General features: G+C 41.8%; 1 protein-coding gene across 4 annotated transcripts in view; it reads left to right on the forward strand.

Annotated features, from left to right (window-relative positions):
• MET (MET proto-oncogene, receptor tyrosine kinase) overlaps positions 1–5356 on the forward strand; it is a 102033-nt gene extending 96677 nt beyond the window's left edge. For all 4 annotated transcript variants that reach the window (XM_054207293.1, XM_054207309.1, XM_054207300.1 and 1 more), the window contains 3 exons: positions 1181–1346; positions 2244–2380; positions 2521–5356. In XM_054207293.1, the coding sequence (XP_054063268.1) occupies positions 1181–1346; positions 2244–2380; positions 2521–2731 (514 nt within the window). In that variant the 3' untranslated portion in view covers positions 2732–5356. The remainder of the gene's footprint in view (positions 1–1180; positions 1347–2243; positions 2381–2520) is intronic.
• Positions 5357–20612: the final 15256 nt, after the last annotated feature.

The raw sequence follows: 20612 nt of genomic DNA on the forward strand, positions 1-20612 counted from the left end.
ATAAACTGTCCACTGCTGACCCATCAAAGTTCTCTTCCTACTCCCTTCCTTGGTATTGGTTTAGTTATTACATCAGTGAACACAGCAGATGGTTGTGTGCCATTCAGAGGGACTTCAACAGACCAGACTATTGTCCAGGCAGAAAGCTCATAAATTCAGGACAGGGAAATGCCACCACGTGTAGAAGCTGAGAGACGGGATCGTTTAGCCTGGAGAAGGCTCAGGGGGATCTTATCCATGTGTATAAATACCTGATATGGTGGAGTAAAGAAGATGAAGCCAGATTATTAGTGGGGCCCAGGGACAGGCCAAGAGGCAGTGGGCACAAATTGGAATAGAGAAAATTGCATTTAAACACAGGAAGAAACACTTTTATTGTGAGGATGACTGAACACGGCCACAGGTTGCCCAGAGAGGTTGTAGAGTCTCCATCCTTGGAGATACTCAAAACCCAACTGGTCATGGTCCTGGGCAACCTGCAGCAGCCGACCCTGCTTTGAGCGGGGGAGGTAGTGGTGAAATAGATGAACTTTTGGATGAACTAGATGAACTCTGTCCATTTTCTAACAATGATACCACGTTATCAGGACAAACACCAAGCTTAGGAGGAGCAAAGCTAGGGAGATCTTCTGGTATGGCTGAGCTGTAACCCCAGCAGAACTTTCTTTATACCATCATTCTTTCCCAGCACAGACACCAAGCGCACCCTTAGTTACAGAACTACATTATTATATACGGGCAGTCACAGAGATAATGATGGGTCCTTCCTTATCCAAATTGAGAGTGAATAGGAAAGGTGATGCCTTGACTTGGAAATAAAAATGGGAGGTTCCTCAGGATATGGAAGAAGAAACAACAGTGGAAGAAATGATGTAGCACTAAATCAGGATGTATTAGCAAAGATCTTTTCATACAGAGCAATTGTTTTAAAAGAACTGTAATTCAAATTATATTATCAAAACAATATCAGTAATTTCCTGAGTTCATTCACTGTGTTAAATGGGTGTCAAGTATACTTTGCTGCACTTTTTCTTTCATTGTTACATTACTTAATAGATGCAAGATAAAGTACTGCCTTCCAAAATCATGGTCTCAAAAATGCAAGATGCTCATTATACTCCACCATCACTGTAAATCGCAGCTGCTCAGTTGCAGATAATACTTTTTGTCATTTCTCTAGGTTGGATGAAAAATTCACTGTCAAGGTTGCTGATTTTGGTCTTGCTAGAGATGTCTATGATAAAGAATACTACAGCGTGCACAACAAAACAGGAGCTAAACTGCCAGTGAAATGGATGGCTTTAGAAAGTTTACAAACTCAGAAGTTCACAACAAAGTCAGATGTGGTAATGTACAAACATATTTGTATCACCTATTAATTTATCTTACACTGCTTGAGGCATCCCTCTAGTATTTAATGAATGGACTAACTCCAAACCAAAACTTACATTTGAATCTAACTTTAGTTCGCATAAGAATAAGAGACTGTTAATACATCCCAAAAGGGTATTTGTCCCAATCACAAAGCAACAAGATGTTGGCCTGATTATCTCTTACTGGTCAGGAAAGAGTTAGGAGTTTAATCCCGCTCCAAGGGAAACTAAGGACATTGCGAGAAGCCAAGTTGGAGCTGAACCCTGCTATAGGCGGGGCTCTGGAAAGCTTGACAAAACAGGTTAACTTTGACACTCGTAAAATTTAATAGTTCTCAAAAAGACTTCATTTGCTTTATAAACACTTACTGCCTGCCTACAGCAATCGCAAGTATTACCTGGCTATTTATGAAGAAGAAATTATAAGATGAAGTCATTAGTTGGCTGGATCACTTTGTATTTTAGCTCTCCTTTCAATCCAGATTCAAATTAGCCTGTGATGCATAGAATTTTCACCACGTATATTCTCTTCAGTATGTATTTACACAGGGTTAGTCAGCTCATGTAAATTGGCAGAGCTCCATTAACCTCAAAAGAGGTCTGCCAATTTATACCAGCTAAGTAGCAGGCCTATAGGCTTTTATTTTCTTTCATTTACTTAACTGAGTTTCTCCGGCTCTAATTTAAGTGGCTCCTCAAGTCCCTACAGCATTTATTAGCCCACTTAAAAGAAAGCTGAATGCAGTAAAATAACTTTTCAAAGGGAAAATCCATGCAGTTGAATGCTTAAATCTGTCAAACCATCTTCTAAAACTGGAATGTAAAGCCCTCCAACCCTATCACTTATTATTTATTTCTTTGTTTTCGTAGTGGTCCTTTGGTGTGTTGTTATGGGAACTTATGACAAGAGGGGCACCACCTTATCCTGATGTAAATTCTTTTGATATCACTGTTTACTTATTACAAGGAAGAAGGCTGCTACAACCTGAATACTGCCCCGACCCACTGTAAGTAAACAGTTTGCAAAGCCTTCTGCAAATGCTGCTAATTCTGATATTATAGTGAGACTGGGGGAGGAAAGTGGGTGGGTTTTTTTTTCCTTTCTACGTGATTTCATAATTAAACACTTCTTTTATTTGAATGGCAGGTATGAAGTCATGCTGAAGTGCTGGCATCCAAAACCCGAGATGCGTCCAGCATTTTCTGAACTTGTTTCAAAAATATCAACAATCTTCTCCACTTTTATTGGGGAACACTACGTTCATGTCAATGCTACTTATGTCAACGTGAAGTGCGTTGCTCCCTATCCTTCTCTTTTATCATCACAAGACAACACAGACATGGATGTTGACACATGACGGGTATGTCTGAAAGAGAGGAAAATCCATTCTTAGTTGTATGAACAAAAAGCGAAACATTTTGTCCACTAGTTTTTACTGCCCGGTCTTTGTGAGAACACTGTTGCACATGTTTATGTTGTTGCCCAAGTTGCACTAGTACAAGGACGTGATACCATGTTGTTTAAGGCTATGGGATTCTATAAACCATCACAGTAATTTCCGAGTATTTGGACAACTGCATCAATTTACCAAATGGAAACGTTGTGTGCTACCATCCAGAGCTAGTTCCCACTAGCTCTCATTAATGTGTGCTCAGACCCAAGAACAAAGATCCATCATTAATGCCATGAAGGAGAAAGAATACCAATCAGGACGGCTGGAAGGACTGTTACTGTTGCATGTACTTTAGGATAATGAGCAGTGCAGAAATGGCTTTCACACAAAAGGCTAAGACAAACAATGAGAGTTACAAGAGTTTAAAATGTATTTTCCTCCTGCACAGTCCAAACTTTGGATTTTTGCACTACATCAACCAGGTTTCTTAGAACATAGACAGCCAAGAGAGCCAGCCTCATGGTAAATGTCTTAACAGAAATCAACATCAAAAAGCGGTGTGCGGTAAAGTATGTCAGCCTTGCCAGTCCTCTGGTGTTGTCAGACGGTACATAAAATGAAGGGAAAATCATCTAGCTTAAAGCATTTCTAGTGTCAACTTTACTCCAGCATTCAACCACTTCTCTGAGTAACAAAGCCTGTATCGGCAGATCTCTTGCTGAAAAATGCAAAGCCTCCATTTCTTTCAATAAAGAATTAACCACTCTCTGAGACTGAAAACTCGAAGGCATCCATATTAAATGCCAGCCTAATCCCTGGGATGTAGGGACGCATTATTCTAGAGAGGAAGAGGAGACAGGCAGGCTGGCAGCCTTACGGAGCTGCTGTCTGGTGAGTCACACAGCGAGTAGCTGAAGCTCTGCCACCTACCCTTGGGTGGAGCGGCTGCCAAAGGTGAGTAAAGAGCGGAGGCGTTGCACCAGCCCTGACCTAAAAAGACTGTGCCGTAGCAGGAATGTTGACAACTTCTTCGTGCCAGCCCTGAAGAGCTGAGAAGACCCATCAAAAGAAGAAACAGCTTTAGGCCCCCCCCCAAACCTCTTCTTGGATCGCACAGCCCAGTGAGTTATGATACCTACTTTTATTTCTAAATTATGACCAGAGAAACAATTTTGAAAAGAGATAGTAAACAAAACTCGCATTCATTAGGGAAGAGTACTATAGCTTTAGGGCAAGCATCACATGTCATTTCTGTTCCTGTGGAATTCTGTGCATACTACTGTATAGCTTGTTTAGTATAGGATAGAACTGGGTTTGTTGGTGTAAACACATAAAGTATTCTATTTTTATATTAAAAAAAAAAAGTTTATTTTTAATGACATTTACAAAGTTTGGTTAGGCCACAAAATACTGCACTGTGAACATTTCAGAAAATGTATGTCAACGTACATGATTCATAAATTGTAGCAACCTTAAAAAAAATACTGTGTAAATATTAAAAAGGAAAAGAACTGACTGTAAACACACTCCACCCTGAGTAAAATATCTCCGTTGCTGCAAGCCAACCATTTTAAGATCTTCAAAGAGAGGTAGTGCAGATAAAGAACCGATATAAGGGAGATATATTGTTCTTGGGAGACAGTGTTATAACTGAAAGATTTATAATGAGGGCAGAGCGTGTAGGCAAACTACGAGCAGATAATATTGTATTGTGTTTCATCACCACTTTCATTTCAGAAACGAACTTTCATGTCTGCTGAGAGCAATACTAATTGTAGATTGCTCAAGGACAAAAGGCTTTGCTGCAGGCAAAAAAAAAATCATCTCGATGGTTGTTAAAACAGCTAAGGAAGTTTATGACACATAGATTTGGAGAAGATACTCCAAACTTGTACATACATGCTTGAGGAACGCTGCAATGTGAAACAGAGGACATTTTTACTATTTATGAACTTTGGCTTAATAAAGTTAATGTTGTGTCTGGGACACCTGTAAGAATACGTGATTCTGGTAAGGATTTGATGTTAGTAAGTTCATATATCTGCAAAAGAGCTGAATGGTACTTATGTTTATAGTTGTTGTTATGACCTAATAAACATGTTATTAAAATGAATTATTGTAATACTTTACGTTCCGAGTGCTGTAATTACTGTTAACATTTGACTGCTAAGCTGATAGAAGTCTCTATGCTTTTTCTGATTAACATGGGAAAAGCAGCCTGCGGGACTGTGCAAGGAAACAACTCCGAAACATAAAAATATGGAGAGCGCCCCCGTAAATCAAACACGCGGTTCATCAGCCTCCCACCCATTAACAGATGCCCCGGAGAAAAGTGCAGAATATTCTGTCGTGAACAGCCATGGCACAGCCCATTTGGTTAGAAAGTCTCTTCCCCAACCACAGGCCGTGCCCCCGCAGAGCCTTAAAGTTCATCATGCATTTAGTGTCGGGGGAGACATCTGAAGCTCGGAATTGAGGCATCATAAAGAGTAGCTGCTTGGCCCAACAAGGCTGCCAGCGCCTGCATTCGGCATCGAAGCTCCCTGATCAGTCATGAGCCACAAGAAACTTCAGGCACCTGAAGCCATGTCCCTCATAGTCATCCATCAGGTGTTTCATCTCTGCAAGGTGCTTAGTATCTGTGACACCTGGAGAGAGAAGGCATTGCGGTCCCCAGGGGTTTTCCGGGGGGACAGGAGCCAGCCCCACTCTTCTCCCACCCGTGTCCTCCCAGTTACGCTAGATGCCTCCCACTGAATTCAAAGTTCACTTCTGTGAAGCGCGTTTTAAACAGGTCCCCACAAACACTGCAACACACGCTGTGCCTCTCATAAGCCAGACGACACTACAAGCTCGTTTCTCCATCAGCTTACCTCAGGGGGACCTTTTATACTTAGCTCAGAAATATTTTAATGCACAAAGTCTCAGCTGATTAAAACCAGCATTTATATGCTCCTGTAATTTCAAAATATCAAGCAAACCAACATCAAAACACGTTTTCTCCAGACACACTTACTTTTTAATAGAAAACGTATATGCTCAGTTTCAACTCAAAGTGTATTTTGGAGAAAAAAGGCATTGAAAATAGGATGAAAACATTCTTCTGTTGCGTGACAAGCCCAACGTAGCTAAACGGTCTGATATTTTTTAATTCTAATTATTTACACCTAATTTATTCTCCAATACATTTTCCGGATTTCCCTGAAAAGTCAGTCAAAAAATCTCCAAGGTTTTCCTGCAGTCCGCTGTTGATAACAGGGTCTTCAATCTCAACCAGCGTCATACACAGCCAAATGATGGCCTGAACGTAAATACCGCATTTGTAACACATTCCTCTCGTTACTTCGCATGATTTCTGAGGGATGCTTTATATTGCATTTTTGAAAGGGTCAACGGAATCACAAGCTTCCCATGCTCCGTGGTGTTTCATCCTGGTAACTTTGTTTACAGCAGGTACCCACTGCAGCAGATCTTCAGCTGACTGAGGCTGGCAGCCCTCCCCCAGCAGGAACATTAACATGGGACGTGGCCCGTCATCAAAAAGTTGCGTAACAGATACCCTACACAAGAGCCAAGAGATTAAAAAAATAGGGAGGAATATCCTTACCCCACGGAAACTTGCCTGTTGATTTCACACAAACTTTTTTTTTTTTTTTAGCGCACTATTAACCGTTTCAAATAATTTGCCTATATTAAGGAAGATTTTTAATACATCCAACAACATTAAAGGTCTTTAAAAGGCAAGGAAAACAGCATGCTCTACCATTGGGCTGCTAAGGCTTTGCATATTGCTGATCTTCTGTCTCGTGTTAAATTCAGTCAGGAAGAATGGACTTAAATGCCTGATATAACTAAACAGAGAGGAAAAGTACATTGCAATTTTCGTTACAGTGGCAGAAGGAGTACGGATGAGCAACTGCAAACCGGCATCAAAATAATTTTAAGCCTAAAAATGAAATTCTCCCTTCCGAAATTTCATTTCCGGAATTCACCCGTGACACCGTATCACAGGAAAAGGCCATAGGAGATAAATGAAATACAAATCCTAAGGGGATTTTTACTCACTAAACAAAACACCTATTCCTCAGAAATTTCAATTTCCATTATTTTTAACAAATAGGTCATGAACTGAGTATTCCGAGCATTGAAGAAAGACACAGGAAATCTTAGGATTTTGCCAGACCGATTAGTAAAAACATTTACAAGAAATTGTGATCTCAGAGGCAGCAGGGAGAATTCAGAGCAACGTGATTGACTCAGCAGACACCAGTCCAGCGGAGATCAGCCTCTCGCCCTGGCACTGGAGCTGCGTGCTCCCACATTAAACCTGAACTCGCCTTTCGAAATCCCCATCCACCTGCTAACGCTCAAGGTCTCATCACTTCCAACGAGGATGTCAGCAGGCTCTTTTTCTGAGGAAGGTCAAGCACTTATAGGCACTCCATGACCTCCTGGGGGACAGAGAGAAATGGTTTCTGTTTCGTACGGAAAACGCTGCTTCCCTGGCTGGGGTTATTAACTTTGGTGCTTCCCTTTCCAGCGCCGGCAGCCTCCTCACCACACACCGTGCCTGGGGAGAGACCCTCAGCCGAGGGTGAGTCCCTGGTGGGGTCAGCCCAGGGAGACCCTCCCGGCTGAAGGGCAATCAGGTGCCATCCAGCCGAATCAGGCTTAAACGGGAGACTCTGACACGCATACCACGCTGGGCTTTTAGTTTTTCAGTTGCTAATTTGAGGTTAGAGGGAGGAGGAGAGGCACTGTTCAGATTTCTTTTCCCCCTGCTGTCACCTCACCCCTTCTTCCCTGGGTCCGGAGTTGGCACAGGAAGCCTTGGGGCAGAAGAGTGACCCTCTGGGTCTGCAGCCTTACGGGGTTCCCGAATTCAACAAAGGAGCACAGTTGTAGTTAGGGATTTCAGTGAATATAGCCAGAAACCGTAGGTCAGGTTTGATAGGATTTTGTTTGTACAATATAAGGTAGAATGCCAAAGAGTGATTTATTTAATCTGGTTTCCACGTGCTTTTCTCTCTCGGTAGTGAGTGCTCTGCCACAGCCTGGTGCCGTTAGGGGGTTCACTGGTATCTGCCGAACCAGAGAGGTGGTGGAGCCTCCTTTCCTGGAGACATTCAAAACCCGCCTGGATGCGTTCCTGTCCAGCCTGCTCTCGGGGATCCTGCTTTGGGGGTTGGACTGGATGATCTCTGAAGATCCCTTCCAACCCCTACAATTCTGTGATTTTGTGAGCGTCTTCTCACATCCATTACAACAGTTTAACAGAGGAGACATCCTCGCTCGGGCCTCGGAGGCCCTGTGCGTTTCTACAAACTCTTATGTGTTAACACTTGCCAGAGTTCTAATTACCAAGCACACGTTGAGCCCCTCTCTGGTACAAATGACAGCTGAATGTCCTCCTTTAGGATGCGAAAAGCGCTATTGCCAAGAACTTTAGGGTGCGTGACCAAACATGGACACCTCAGCTGTCATGAGGTTGCAGCTCACTGGGGCAGTTGGCATGCTTTGCAAGTGCAACAAAGCTGAACATAAACGCTAAAAATACAGTCTGAGTTTTAATTAGGAAGGAAAAAAAGGCCTTTCAGACAAGTGGTATATTCTCTATCTTTTGTGCAGCTCAGAAAAAAATGAAGGCAATTTAAGAAAGACAGTGGAGCTGCAGCCTGTTGGAGCTCATGGGGCAGAATCCACACAAACACGTGCGATGATGTGACAACCCCTATACCCTGGTCAGCAAGTGGGACATAACAAGGAGTGAGTCACATCCAACTCCAATTGTATGCTAATGGTTTTCTTAAGAAAAGCTTTTTCTTAGAAGAGGCTACTGCTACAGGAAGAACAATCACCTTCAGAAGGGAAAAACACTCTCCCCATGTAACTTTTGCATGAAAGGCTGAGAGGCCTGGGTCTGTTTAGCCTGGAGAAGAAAAGACCAAGAGGAGATCTCACCAATGCTTATCAATATCTAAAGGGCGGGTGTCAGGAGGATGGGGCCAGACTCTTCTCAGTGGCGCCCGGTGACAGGACAAGGGGCAACAGGCACGATCTGGAAAACAGAAAGTTCCACCTCAACATGAGAAGGAACTTCTTTCCTTTGAGGGTGGCAGAGCACTGGAACAGGCTGCCCAGAGAGGTGATGGAGTCGCCGTCTCTGGAGACATTCAAAACCCTCCTGAGCGCATTCCTGTCCAACCTGCTCTAGGTGACCCTGCTTTGGCAGGGGGTTGGACTAGATGGTCTCCGAAGGTCCCTTCCAACCCCTATCATTCTGTGATTCTGTGATTTTGCAGAGAAATATCATTATCTGAAAAGTTTCTTCATTCATTTTCAGTTACTGGAAACACACCTATTGAAATTAGCTTCTCTACCGAATTCCTAGCCATGCCTACATAACATACCTGCCACCTGGCCACAGGAGCCATAACAGCATTCGTAGTATTTCCCTCAAAGATCAACAATAATTGTAAAAATGCTCCAACATTGCTTGTGTCCTCCCTACACCAAATTACTGCAGCTGTCGGCAGAACCTTTGAACAGCAGCTCTGAATTGGATGTGAAGGGGGTAAAAGTTTGTCAGGCCCACGCAGTCCCCATGAGCACTGAATCACGGCGCTGACGTGACGAAAACAAACTCACCTCGCTGACAGCTGTAAACCTGGGCTGCTGTATGAAATGCAGGTAAATAAACGGCATCTATGTCAGGACTACTTCTATTTCTTTTTGTGAATATTATTTTTTTCTCAAAAATATCCTGGAAAAATACTCGCGCATCTGCAAAAACAATGATAAAATACATTTGCTAGGTATCTTGATATTAATTTACAGCAGCAGGGTTTTCTTAAGACCATCACAAAAAGACAAAGTAAATTATTTCAAAATATGTTTCAGTCTATGTCATATGTCTAGGAGAATGAATGCCTTCAAAATACATCTGCCAGCCTATTTGGATAAATGAAGGGAATTCTCGTAGCCATTCTGGGCATGTTGAAATAGGTTTTGTTTCTTCTCAGAGCTGAGTTAGTTGGAGAGGAGTCCAGGGAAACTGATTTTGGATTATGTGGCAGAAACTAGAGTTTTCTGCAGTACTTGAGGGTTCTTCTGTCCACCAGAACTGATTTACCAAATACTTCATCTTACTTCTTGTCTCTAGTGTCTTCACACTACCAGAAAGCATCATGATATGGAGGTTCTGTGTGCAAATATCTACCCAATATTATTTTCTGCAGTCAATCCTGAATAGGAAGATAATGTCTAGATGGTGCTGATCAATATAAACAAATTTGTATTGCTGCACTGAACAAATCATTATTAACACAGGACTTTTCCCATGCACCCCCTTCCAAAGTTCCTATAGTACTTACCACAACTGCATTAAAATTTATGTAGTCCTATATTTTACTCATTAAAACCCTGAATGGTGTTAAAATAGTAACTTTATTGCAGTGAAATTGGTGTCCATGAAGGTAAACGGCCCGTACTGAAAGACGATGACAAATGTCCTCCCTTAATGAAATGCTTCGCTTAGATAATATTTGTCATACTCTACTTATGTACTAGTCTGTCAAGCAGATATTATAAAACAGACTCATTCATAAAGTACAATGTACAGGAGCAACACTCTGGTATTTTTAACCTGAATTCAGACTAACAAGTTCTCATTTCAGTGAAAACTTAAAAAAACAAAAACCCACCTGAATGAGAATACAGAAACTTTGTCAATCGTTCATACATTCAGCCACAATCAGGAATTTAGAGGCTGCAATGAGATCAAAGGATTGTACTGCTCGAGGTACGCAACACTATTTTCTACAAGTTTAATGTCACTCCTCCCCGCCCCCCTTACTTAGTTATATCCCACCCCTAACAGCTAGGTCAAATTTTATGAGGAACATTTCTGAAAGCTGGAAGAGCTTTCTCTGGAAAGAAGCCATGTGTTTGAAGCGTTTGACTCCTTCAAGATCTGAAATGCTTCCCAGTGTTGTTTTTTTTTCGCTTCCCAGAGGTATTGCAAGTTCCAAATATCTAAGCATAAAGCGACAGACTTGCACGGTTGCAAGGGAACTTCTGTTTAGTGGTAAAGCACAACTGAGAGGTAAGCTGCGCCAGTCAGATACAGGGGATCGGAATGAGGAGCGCTGCTGCTTTGGCTTATCTATGCTTTGCAATGCCAATGTTGTGTTTTTCATGTACGTGAAAGGTATCCACAACTTCAGACGCTTACGTTGTGAAGTGGGTTTTCTTTAGATACTGACTGCATATATAATACACCTTCCCACAGAGCCAAGCTACACTTGAGAGAATAGGAGAGATATTCCTCAGCCTACAATAATTTATACTTCAAGACCAGGGAAAACTGATAAAGGGCTGTTGAAAAAGAGGCAAATCCATCCTGCCTCTGTGATCAGCTGAGATAACATCAGTACATTGCCCAACACGAAGGTATTATCCAGCAACAGGGACCACAGCACACAGCTCAAAAATCAATCACTCTGAGGAGGACTGGTTAAGGAAATCAATACCAAAATTACTCGCGATTAGGAAATACTGAAACATTGGGAGAATTCTCTAATAGAAATGTCATCATAAAAGCCTCCTTGTTTCCTTTCTTGATGCTTCTAATCAAACCCTGCTCTATTTAAACAGCTAGTGACAATTTCAGCCCGCTGTGACAATGCCTAGCGCCAAGGCCTGAGGAGGAAAGCTGACCAGAGAATGAGCAGAAAGAACCAATTTTGGAGATAAGAGTTTTCCTTTGTAACCACGCTAAGAAGAAGTATAATGAATATTACTACCCAGAGTGGAGGGAGTGCTTTTCATCAATAAATTTCAAAGCACTTGCGCAGAAATACAGGGCTGAAAGAAACAGCAGGAGATCATTTGGTCCATCCCATGTCATTAAGAAAGGGTGAACGCACCTAAGCTGCCTTGGCAAACATTTGTCTACTGTGTTGTATTTAAAAAAAAAAAAAAAAACAAAAAAACCCAAAAAATGTAAAAACTACCAGGATTTTAGGGCTTCATTATCTGTAGAGTGCTAAAGTTCTCCTGCATTTCTTTTCTAAATCACCCTTGCTGCAGCATGAGACCCACCCTCCTCCTTTTTTGCCTCAACACTGGCTACACAGCTGACAAATGACTGTCACGTTATCTCCAGAAAACTTTTAACCAAAGATCTTCCATCTTAATTTCCCCTTTTCTGGGCTAAAAAGTTTTTTTCAACCTTTACTCAGATCCTTTGTTTTCTAAACATTTTAACTCTCTTCTTGCTGGTTCTTCAAGTCTATCCACTTAAGTCTGCTGCCGAGGATGGACTCGGTACTACTTTATAGAGTGATTAGGTCAGCAGCTCTGTTGCTCATGGCTAAAGAAAGCCACCAGTGATATAATTCAAGTTGTCTGGAAAAGCAAGGGACTACAGCACATTACGTGCTTAGAGGTTTTGTCCACAAACAGATGCAGATTGAGAAGTATGTCTCCAGGAGCTAACAAAGCAAATTAATAACTTGCTCGAGGATCCTTCTGGTTATACAAGTTAGATGGGTCTGCAATCCTCTGGCTCCTCTCTTTTTTCTTTTTTAAGTATATATCCTACATTTGTCTCGGGACAATGTCCCTTCCCTAACTAATTCCTCTGTGATTACCTTAGTTGAACCATTGCAGTCAGGAAAGCTGCCTCACTTGTAGGACAGCTTCCACCCAAAGAGCTACAGCAAAGCCAGGAGTGGGAACTCAGCTGGAACCCCAATCCTTCAATCCCTTTAGCCCACGTTACCCAATGAAATTCACTTAAAGGAATGATGACTCTTCATATTTTTGAGTGCATACGTATTCTGATGTTTCACACTTGCTTGGTCTCTATTTTAACTAACTTTGATCAATTAACTTTGAATAACTTGCATAATCCAGCCAGGCAGCACCAGAATGAGAGCTGTAAAGCAAAAGATTTCTCGAGCACTTATTCATGAGATGGGTCAGGCAGAAACCGGGCCAAACCCAGGGAGCAGCGCGAAGCTAAGAGCACAAGAGAGACGTTGTTTGCGGTGTAATAAGGAGTTATGATATTTGGAAAGATGGAAACATCAGACTTGGGTAGGTAAGGGAGGAGGTGCGCTGGGGCTCCCTGTTTGCAATGTTACACTAACACTACTGCCAGGCTCCCCCTCACGTCAAACCTGAGGCGTGGAAAAATGCCCAGGGGCCCCGAGAGGTGACTCTTTCTACCGAGTGCTCTCCGAGCCCACTTGCCCTGCCAGAGAGCTCCGTCATGGCTGCAGCCGGCGGGCGAGGGATGCAGAGGTATCTCCCTCAAACCAGTGAGAGAAGACGGCATGTCTTCAGCAGTGCTTACACAGGCACTGGCAATGGCTCATACTGTACAAAGTCTGTCACAGCAGTAAAAATTCACGCACGCAGTCATTGAACGTCAGCTCCCTCTACTGTAAACACTTTGGCATACATTACTCCACCACCCCAGCAGCCCCCAAAACGGTCAGTTTTCATAAAGGTACTACTCTGAAGCACCGTGACTAAGACCACGGGAAAAATGCATCCCGCAGAACCGACAGACAGAAAGGCAGCACGGATTTTTCTTTTCAGTTCTTGTGGTTATGATAATCGGGTTTTCAATCTTCTTGTATGCTGCAAATATCCATCTCTAGTTTGTCTCAAAACTAGAATAAATTTCATGATCTTAATCTAATATCTTACAAACAACTGTAGACTATAGTCTACAGAGCAGTCTGCTGCAGTAACTGCAGTCTTGCCTTTATTAGTCACAATATTCATTTCTGACAGAAAATGTAATGGCGTGGACCCTAACCTCTGCTGATCATTATCCTACTTATGATGTTTTGTCTTCCTGAAAAGGTTAAAAATCTCACAAGTCTCAACAGCCGACGGTGGTGCTCATCCATACCGAGGGCTATTCTTGGTTCCAGCAGAAATCAGAGCCGTTTGCAGCACAGCTCAGTAACACAGTCCCATTAACTGATAAGATTTACGCAAAAGTATGACTCAAAAGGACAGAAATTGTTGTTCGGTCCAGACTGAATTCAATTAATAATTTAAACCCAAAAATACAAGAGGCTGGCTATTTTCAGGGAAATATTTTTGGTTTTGAAATTGACCTTATTTTTTTAATGTTAGACTAAACAAAAGTTTAATTTCAGATTAAACCAGTGCTCATGGTTTTACTTGGCATGAAATCCAATTAAGCGATCAAAGTATCAAAAGTCAGGCAAGACATCAAGGAAGATGAGGACAGCAGAGAAGCTCCGAGACTTGCCCAAGAATGGATAGCCAGAGCTTGTAGTGAAATTTTAATGTAATGGAAAGCACAGACACTAGATCACAAAGAATCCAGACACCTGGAGAAGGGATCAATAGCCTATCCATAAAAATGGCCCACTTATTGATTGTAAAAAAGGAGCTGGAAGAAGATATTAAAGTCCTAAGACAGGGATGGAGAGCTGAGTGTTGAGATTCTAATTTCTTTGAATGTTGAAGAACAGAGGCAAGGAGGAAGATGAAAGAGAGAGAACGGATAAAAATATGATCAAGAAAGGTCAGCTCAGAGAACAAGGAAGCATCAAGGGGATGGGCTGAAAGCACTGGAAGTATTGAGCTAGCAAGTATCTCCCAAGTAAGGGCCCTGAGATATGGCCAGTGCTGCCCTAGACAGCAGAAGAAAGGTAAGGGAGGCCAGGACACCAGTGTTCCCCACAAGCATGGGTTGGAGAGATTTCAAAATCCCCCAGCTTCTTACAGTATCCTATCTGCGGCTGCACGGAGGGTCACATCTCATCCTTAGCTGTGGGCCCCCTAGAGTCCCTGAAGACAGATAATGAGAGAAAAAGGATAAAAAGCAGAAAGTGAGTTTGATCAATTTAATGTTGACTTTGTACTATTCTTTGATAGGAACGGAATAGTTAAAGCAAATAAAGCTGCTTTGAAATAGGAATTGACAGGACAAAATATAGCAAGTACATGAGAGGAACTTTATCAGAATTACGCCACAACTCATTAATCTGTATCACAGTAATAATGTTACTTTAAAGTTAACAGCAGTATTTCAAAGCAGAAGGTCTTCTGGATCTCTAGTAACTCCCTGCAAACCCTTTACAGCTAATCAGTATCATTGCTTCAAAAGAAATTAAACTGTCTCCACCCAGTAACTCTACTGGCATTTGATCTACAATTGGCTTGAAGTTAAAAATTAATTACCCTGCCAACGTATTGATTACATGACTATAAACATAAAAGCAGCAGCCCAGAACAATGTACACTGACCCTCTGTTGAAACAGCGTGTTTGTTTTCAAAAGGAAGCTAATTAAGACAAGTTCCCTAGAAGAGGGAGACAGCAGTAAAACTAAAACCAACAGTGCCATCTAGTGCATCACTGCCTTCAGAGAGCCCCATGCAGAATCACGGCCGTCACTCTTCATTTCAGCGATTTCCTAACGTTAAGGAGAAAGGACTGATAAATTACTGCTCCACTTCTGAAAGCCTGAAGTCCCAAGTCTTACTGTCGGGGAATACACGACTTCCAGAAGAAGAAAATCTTACATCATATTTACATTTCTAAAATTAATAAAACTATAAAGGCAAACCTACTTGATTAGTGGATTTAACTACTAACTGTGAATTAATTGAAATTTTAAAAAAGTTGTACATTGACAGAAATTCCCAGGTTTGTACTGCTCTGTTTCACAGTAGCTACACTGGAACATCTCTGTTGTCTTTAGATGGTATCTTTATAATATGCACTAAAACACATTAGATGAGAATCTCTGGATATCTTTCATGACTTTTTATTAGGTGTATATGTATACACAACAGTGAGCAAAAATAGAAAGCAAAAAAGGACGGTACCATTTTATTTTTGTAGTGTAGTATCTGTTTAGGATCTGCTAAATATACCCCTTGCTAATGGATATTGATCAAGTTTACCAGAAAAATGTAAGAAGCCATTCACTGTTCTTTGCCCATATGTCCCTGACAAAGCATGCAGGGATTGCTTCTGAACCCTCTTCTCTAGAAGAGCCAGGGTCCAACCCACGTGAGGAGCCCTGGAAGAAGTCACAATTCCACAGAATTGCTCTCCCATTTTGTTGCCACCCAAATTTCTTTCCCTCTGGCTGCTTTAATGCCCCCTATTATTAAATCTTCCCTTTCAGGAACACCAAATACTGACTTGGCTTCCTTTTCCCCAAACTCTGTAGAGTCTTCCCACTACCTCTAACATCATACTTGGCCCTCTACACTACACTAACATAGATCCATTGTCAGCTCTTAACATAGATTGCCTTAAACTACAAAAGGGAGCCTAAAATAAAGGCTATATATCCTGCAGCAGGGAAAGAAAGATTACAATCTCTATGCCAATTGCCTCAGATTCCTTTCTACTCCAAGGACTCATATTTCACTGGGGTTTTTTGCACCCATAGCCTGGTATCACTAATCTGTAATCCATACAAAATAGTGTCAGGCACGTCTCAGATGACACTGGGCACACAGATGTGCACAGCACGCATCCTTCGGATTTTGCAGCTTAGCCAAGACCGAAATTCCTCCCTGTCTTCTTCATGAGCTCCTCCCCTGACATCGGGGAACTAGTCCCTCCACACCCACAGAAACCACTTCACTGTTTGTTTTGGTTTCCCTGTTGTTTTGTTTTCTTTGGCTAACAGAAATTCCCCTAAATGTTAAAACATACAACAAAACACTCGGGCTGACACAGACCTGGCCCATTTTAGCCATCTCCCCTCTGCCTCTAGCCACGGGCAGGAGCAGGCCCTCACCACCGTCCCTCTCAGCCTCGGCCATTCGCAGGGCTGGTTGCCAGCAGGTGACCCCACCAGGTCCTCCACTGCACACAAGACAAAACACCAATTTTGCCACGTTTAGAGGGCTGCAACAGACTTTTATGACTAGACAGAGGGTTTATTAAAGGCCCATTAGAAAAATCCTTCCCTGGAATATAGCCCAAGACGAGAGGCAGGCTGTATTGCACAGAAACTGTAAAGGGCAATGAGCTGTAAGGAAAAAACACGACATGAGATCTGCTTCCCTCTCCTCACCACACTCCCATTTCCCCACTCCTTTCCTAGGTCTTCTCTTTGTTCCTTGTCTCGCAGAAGCCCAGCACACAAGGAAGGGCGCAATGGCGGCAGCAGTAATCCAATGTGACTCAGAGCAAACAAAAGACTGTGACTAAAAGGAATGTAAGGCCAAACCCAGAAATAAGTAAGTAGCAATGAAGAGTAAAAACTACCAGAAATGAACACATACAGGTCCAAGCATCACATGCTTCACAAAGGAACAGCCAGAAAACAACATCCAGCACCGTGCAAGGATGCAGGTCACATGAGGAAGCTGGACTCAGTTACAGCAGGTCTGCAAATAAGCTCAACTAGGTTTAGAAACTTTGCTTGTCATGTCATCACATCAGCAAGCAGCACATGAAAACAATGGTTCACCTGTGTCTCACCACCTCCTGCCTATTAACGTTCCTTCTAGGTCTTTCATAGGTTATCACTCGCATCCTGCCATTAAATTTTCAAGAAAACTCTTTGTCTTCTCCCGTGTTGCACTTGAAACATCTACAAAGGCTCCTTGCTGCTCTCCTTTGCCTCTTCCCCTAAAAATGACTTTTGACTTGAGGCCCCCAAAAATTTGGAAAAGAATAGTGAGAATAGAGACCCCTCTTCATCAGACTAGATGGTGTTACCTTACATATATCCCACTTCTGTTTGTATCTCTTCATCACCTCATCCTACGCATCACAACAGGGATGAGACTCCCTTTTTTGCTATATATCCTGATCCGACATGAGAGACTAAAACCAGAAGTTCAAAATCTTTTGGTGAGGAAGGAAGTGGAGGACAGTATTGCAAAAGCCTGAGCTTACCATCTGGAAAGAAAGTACATGAGGCTTTCTGTGAAACAAATGATCCGTATCAGTCAGGGATATCATTATAACATCAGCAACAGGAGTCGCAAATGCAACTTCTCTAAGGCAAATGCAATTCTCTAAAAGTTGAAAACTGGTCAAAGCACATGTGGAATAAAACTTTGTTCCCTTTCCAGGGTCAAAAGCATTTTCTTTAGTTCAAAATAGTTCATCTAGATATTGAAATTCTTTAGTGAGTTATTAATTACTACCAAAATACAGTTCTGGTTTTAGTATTTTCCACTCCCAACTAGTTCACACAAAATGCTCACTAAAGGGCCACAAAGAGGAAAATAGCAGCATTGTTTTCAGAGTAAACATGTTTTACTTCTCTATGTATTTCTTGAACACAGAGAAGTGAAAGTAGTACAATCTGACCTTTAATCTTCGTGTTACTTTTGTTCTGAGTTGTTCTTCTTAACCAAATGATTACTTCATGGGGGGGTGGGGTAGGGGGGTGGGGTGGAGGGTGGATTATGGTGGGATGTATTTCCTCTGGCTTTGCATTAGACTTGTGCATTAGACTTTTGTCCATTGCCTTTCATGCCAGTTGAGGGAGAATTTGACCAACTACCTCTATAACCCAATTTACTGCAACAAAAAAAAGAAGACACCTTTTTTTTTCCCTTTTTACAAGCTTCTCAGGCATAGAGAGAATTATTAACCTAATCAAAATCCCATTCCCATAGAGATGATCAATAGTGGTAATGCTTGGGGAAGGGGGCAGGAATTCTTCTTTGTAAACCATTGAATAAAGGGGTGTCAATATGAAGCCTATGAAGCCAATTGCAACCGAGTACAAAACAAGCATGAAATACAATGATGGATAATTCCTGCATTGAGCTTTGTTATGCTTCTGATATTAATTTTGCTCTTTGCAACAGACCTCCGTACCACTATATAATCCAATTAAGTGTAAAATTGAAGCCTCAGAATATGGGAGAGGGGGTCAAGTTAAACAAGATAAATATCATCTTGAGACACTGTACAGAGATGTAAAACTTGGTATTCCCTCCCACGTGAGGCACACTGCCCATTTGTCTGTAACCTTCTCCCTTGATTCCCAATCGTTTAATCTTACCTGAAAAGGTGCACGATCATTATCAACTTCAGAATCCAGCTGGGTGAAATCCTGGCTTTCTTGTAGTCAGAGACCTACTAATTTCTACAGCACCAGAAAATTGAGAACAATGCAATTATTACACTCATATAGGGGATCACTTTCACTAAAGGAGAATGGTAAGATAAATTCCTCGGTTTCTTTTACATCTAAGGTGGTTTCACTGCATCCCTGTGCAGAGATAAGAAATGACAGATCTTCCAAGGAAGCAGATCTCAGTCTCTGAGGCCACAGATGAGTTCTGCAGGACAAGGTTTACATGACTGCTATAGGCAAATTGCACCACAATCTGCACCAGTCTCCCATTAAACAGTGTAGAATGAAAAAAAAAACAAACCAAACAAATTATTTTAATAGATTAATGTGATTTTATCAATACACAACATGGCAGCTGTTTCAAAAGTAGATGACTGAAGTTATGTTCCCACATCAACATTTGGACATTGTCCTAATTTTCACAAGTGTTTGACATTCAGGACTTCTACTGACGTCAGAAGCAAGTGTACTCAAGTACTAATTTTGTGCATCATTCAGGGGCCAAACAATTAAAAATAAAATTACACTGTAATTACTTAATTATCTTCATTACTTAAAAATCCTAACTTGTCTTCCTACTATTTCTTCTAATATGTGACATAAAATCAAAAATTAAGCACCCACACCCCTGTTAAGCAGCCTGAAATACCTCTGTCTCTGAGGCATTTTTCTCTACACAGGCAGAGAAATTCTCAGCCCTTCAGTCACATCTGCTTGCACTGTTTACTTCTATTGAGATTTTATCTTCATAAGACATTCAGTTCTACAGAGAGTAAAAGAAAAAGGAATTTGGACTCCTCCAGTGAATCTCAACTTCATTAAACAAATCAGCACATTTGCCATTTCCTGTTGAAAAATAAAATTGCCAAACAATGTCTCCTTTAAAATAAAGGTAAATAAATCAGCTAGAAGACTACACTTTCCTTTTTCAGAAAGGAATAACTGAAAATATAAACAGGAACCGGGCTCAGTTAGAGGGAAGGAAAGGAATTTTTGTGTTTTGTCGTGGAGCTTTTCAGAATCAGGTGGCTGCTCTATTCCTGTAACGAGTCAATGGCTGGGGAGAGCAGTGCTCCAACTCCTTTGCTTTCCTCAGTTCTATTTGCTTTCTCCTAGCACCATTGCTGCTTTCTTCTGGTCCTCCCTTCTCTTCCCAACCTATCCTGATACAGAGGAAAGGCAAACAAATGATGTACACTAAAGGAGAGCTTGACCAGTTCAGGTTGGAGAAGTCTCAGAGCTATTGTAAGGCACACAGTTATCTTAAAGAGCCCCTTTAGCCATTATGGGATGCAGAATCCTTACACTTATGATTCTTCCCGACTTCCTAATCCCCAGCCTGTCCTCTCCTTTTGTTAATCCCAATCCTGCTCCATTTTTGTATTATCAATAACTACTGATATAGCATTCCTGATGTCCAAGTAAGAGCTGCAATAGAGGCAGTACAGAAATACAGCCCTCTTGGTACAAAGTCCTTTGTGCCCATGTGTGTGATCTCCCTCCCCGAGTACAGGTTCCCTGAGAAGCACATAGTGATGCTGAATTACAAGTGTCCTTTCTCCCTTCCCTTAGCCTTTGTAACTTCAGCTGTCCTCTGTGTTTTCCCCTTAGCCCTTGTCCCCCTTCCTTGGCCCATCACCTCCTTGCCCTTTGATCTTCTAATACTGAAAGGGGATTTGGCTGTCACAACACAGGCACCTAATATTTAGACAGCTGGGGCTGAACT

This window comes from Rissa tridactyla, chromosome 1 (genome assembly GCF_028500815.1).
Source record: "Rissa tridactyla isolate bRisTri1 chromosome 1, bRisTri1.patW.cur.20221130, whole genome shotgun sequence".
NCBI lineage: Eukaryota > Metazoa > Chordata > Aves > Charadriiformes > Laridae > Rissa > Rissa tridactyla.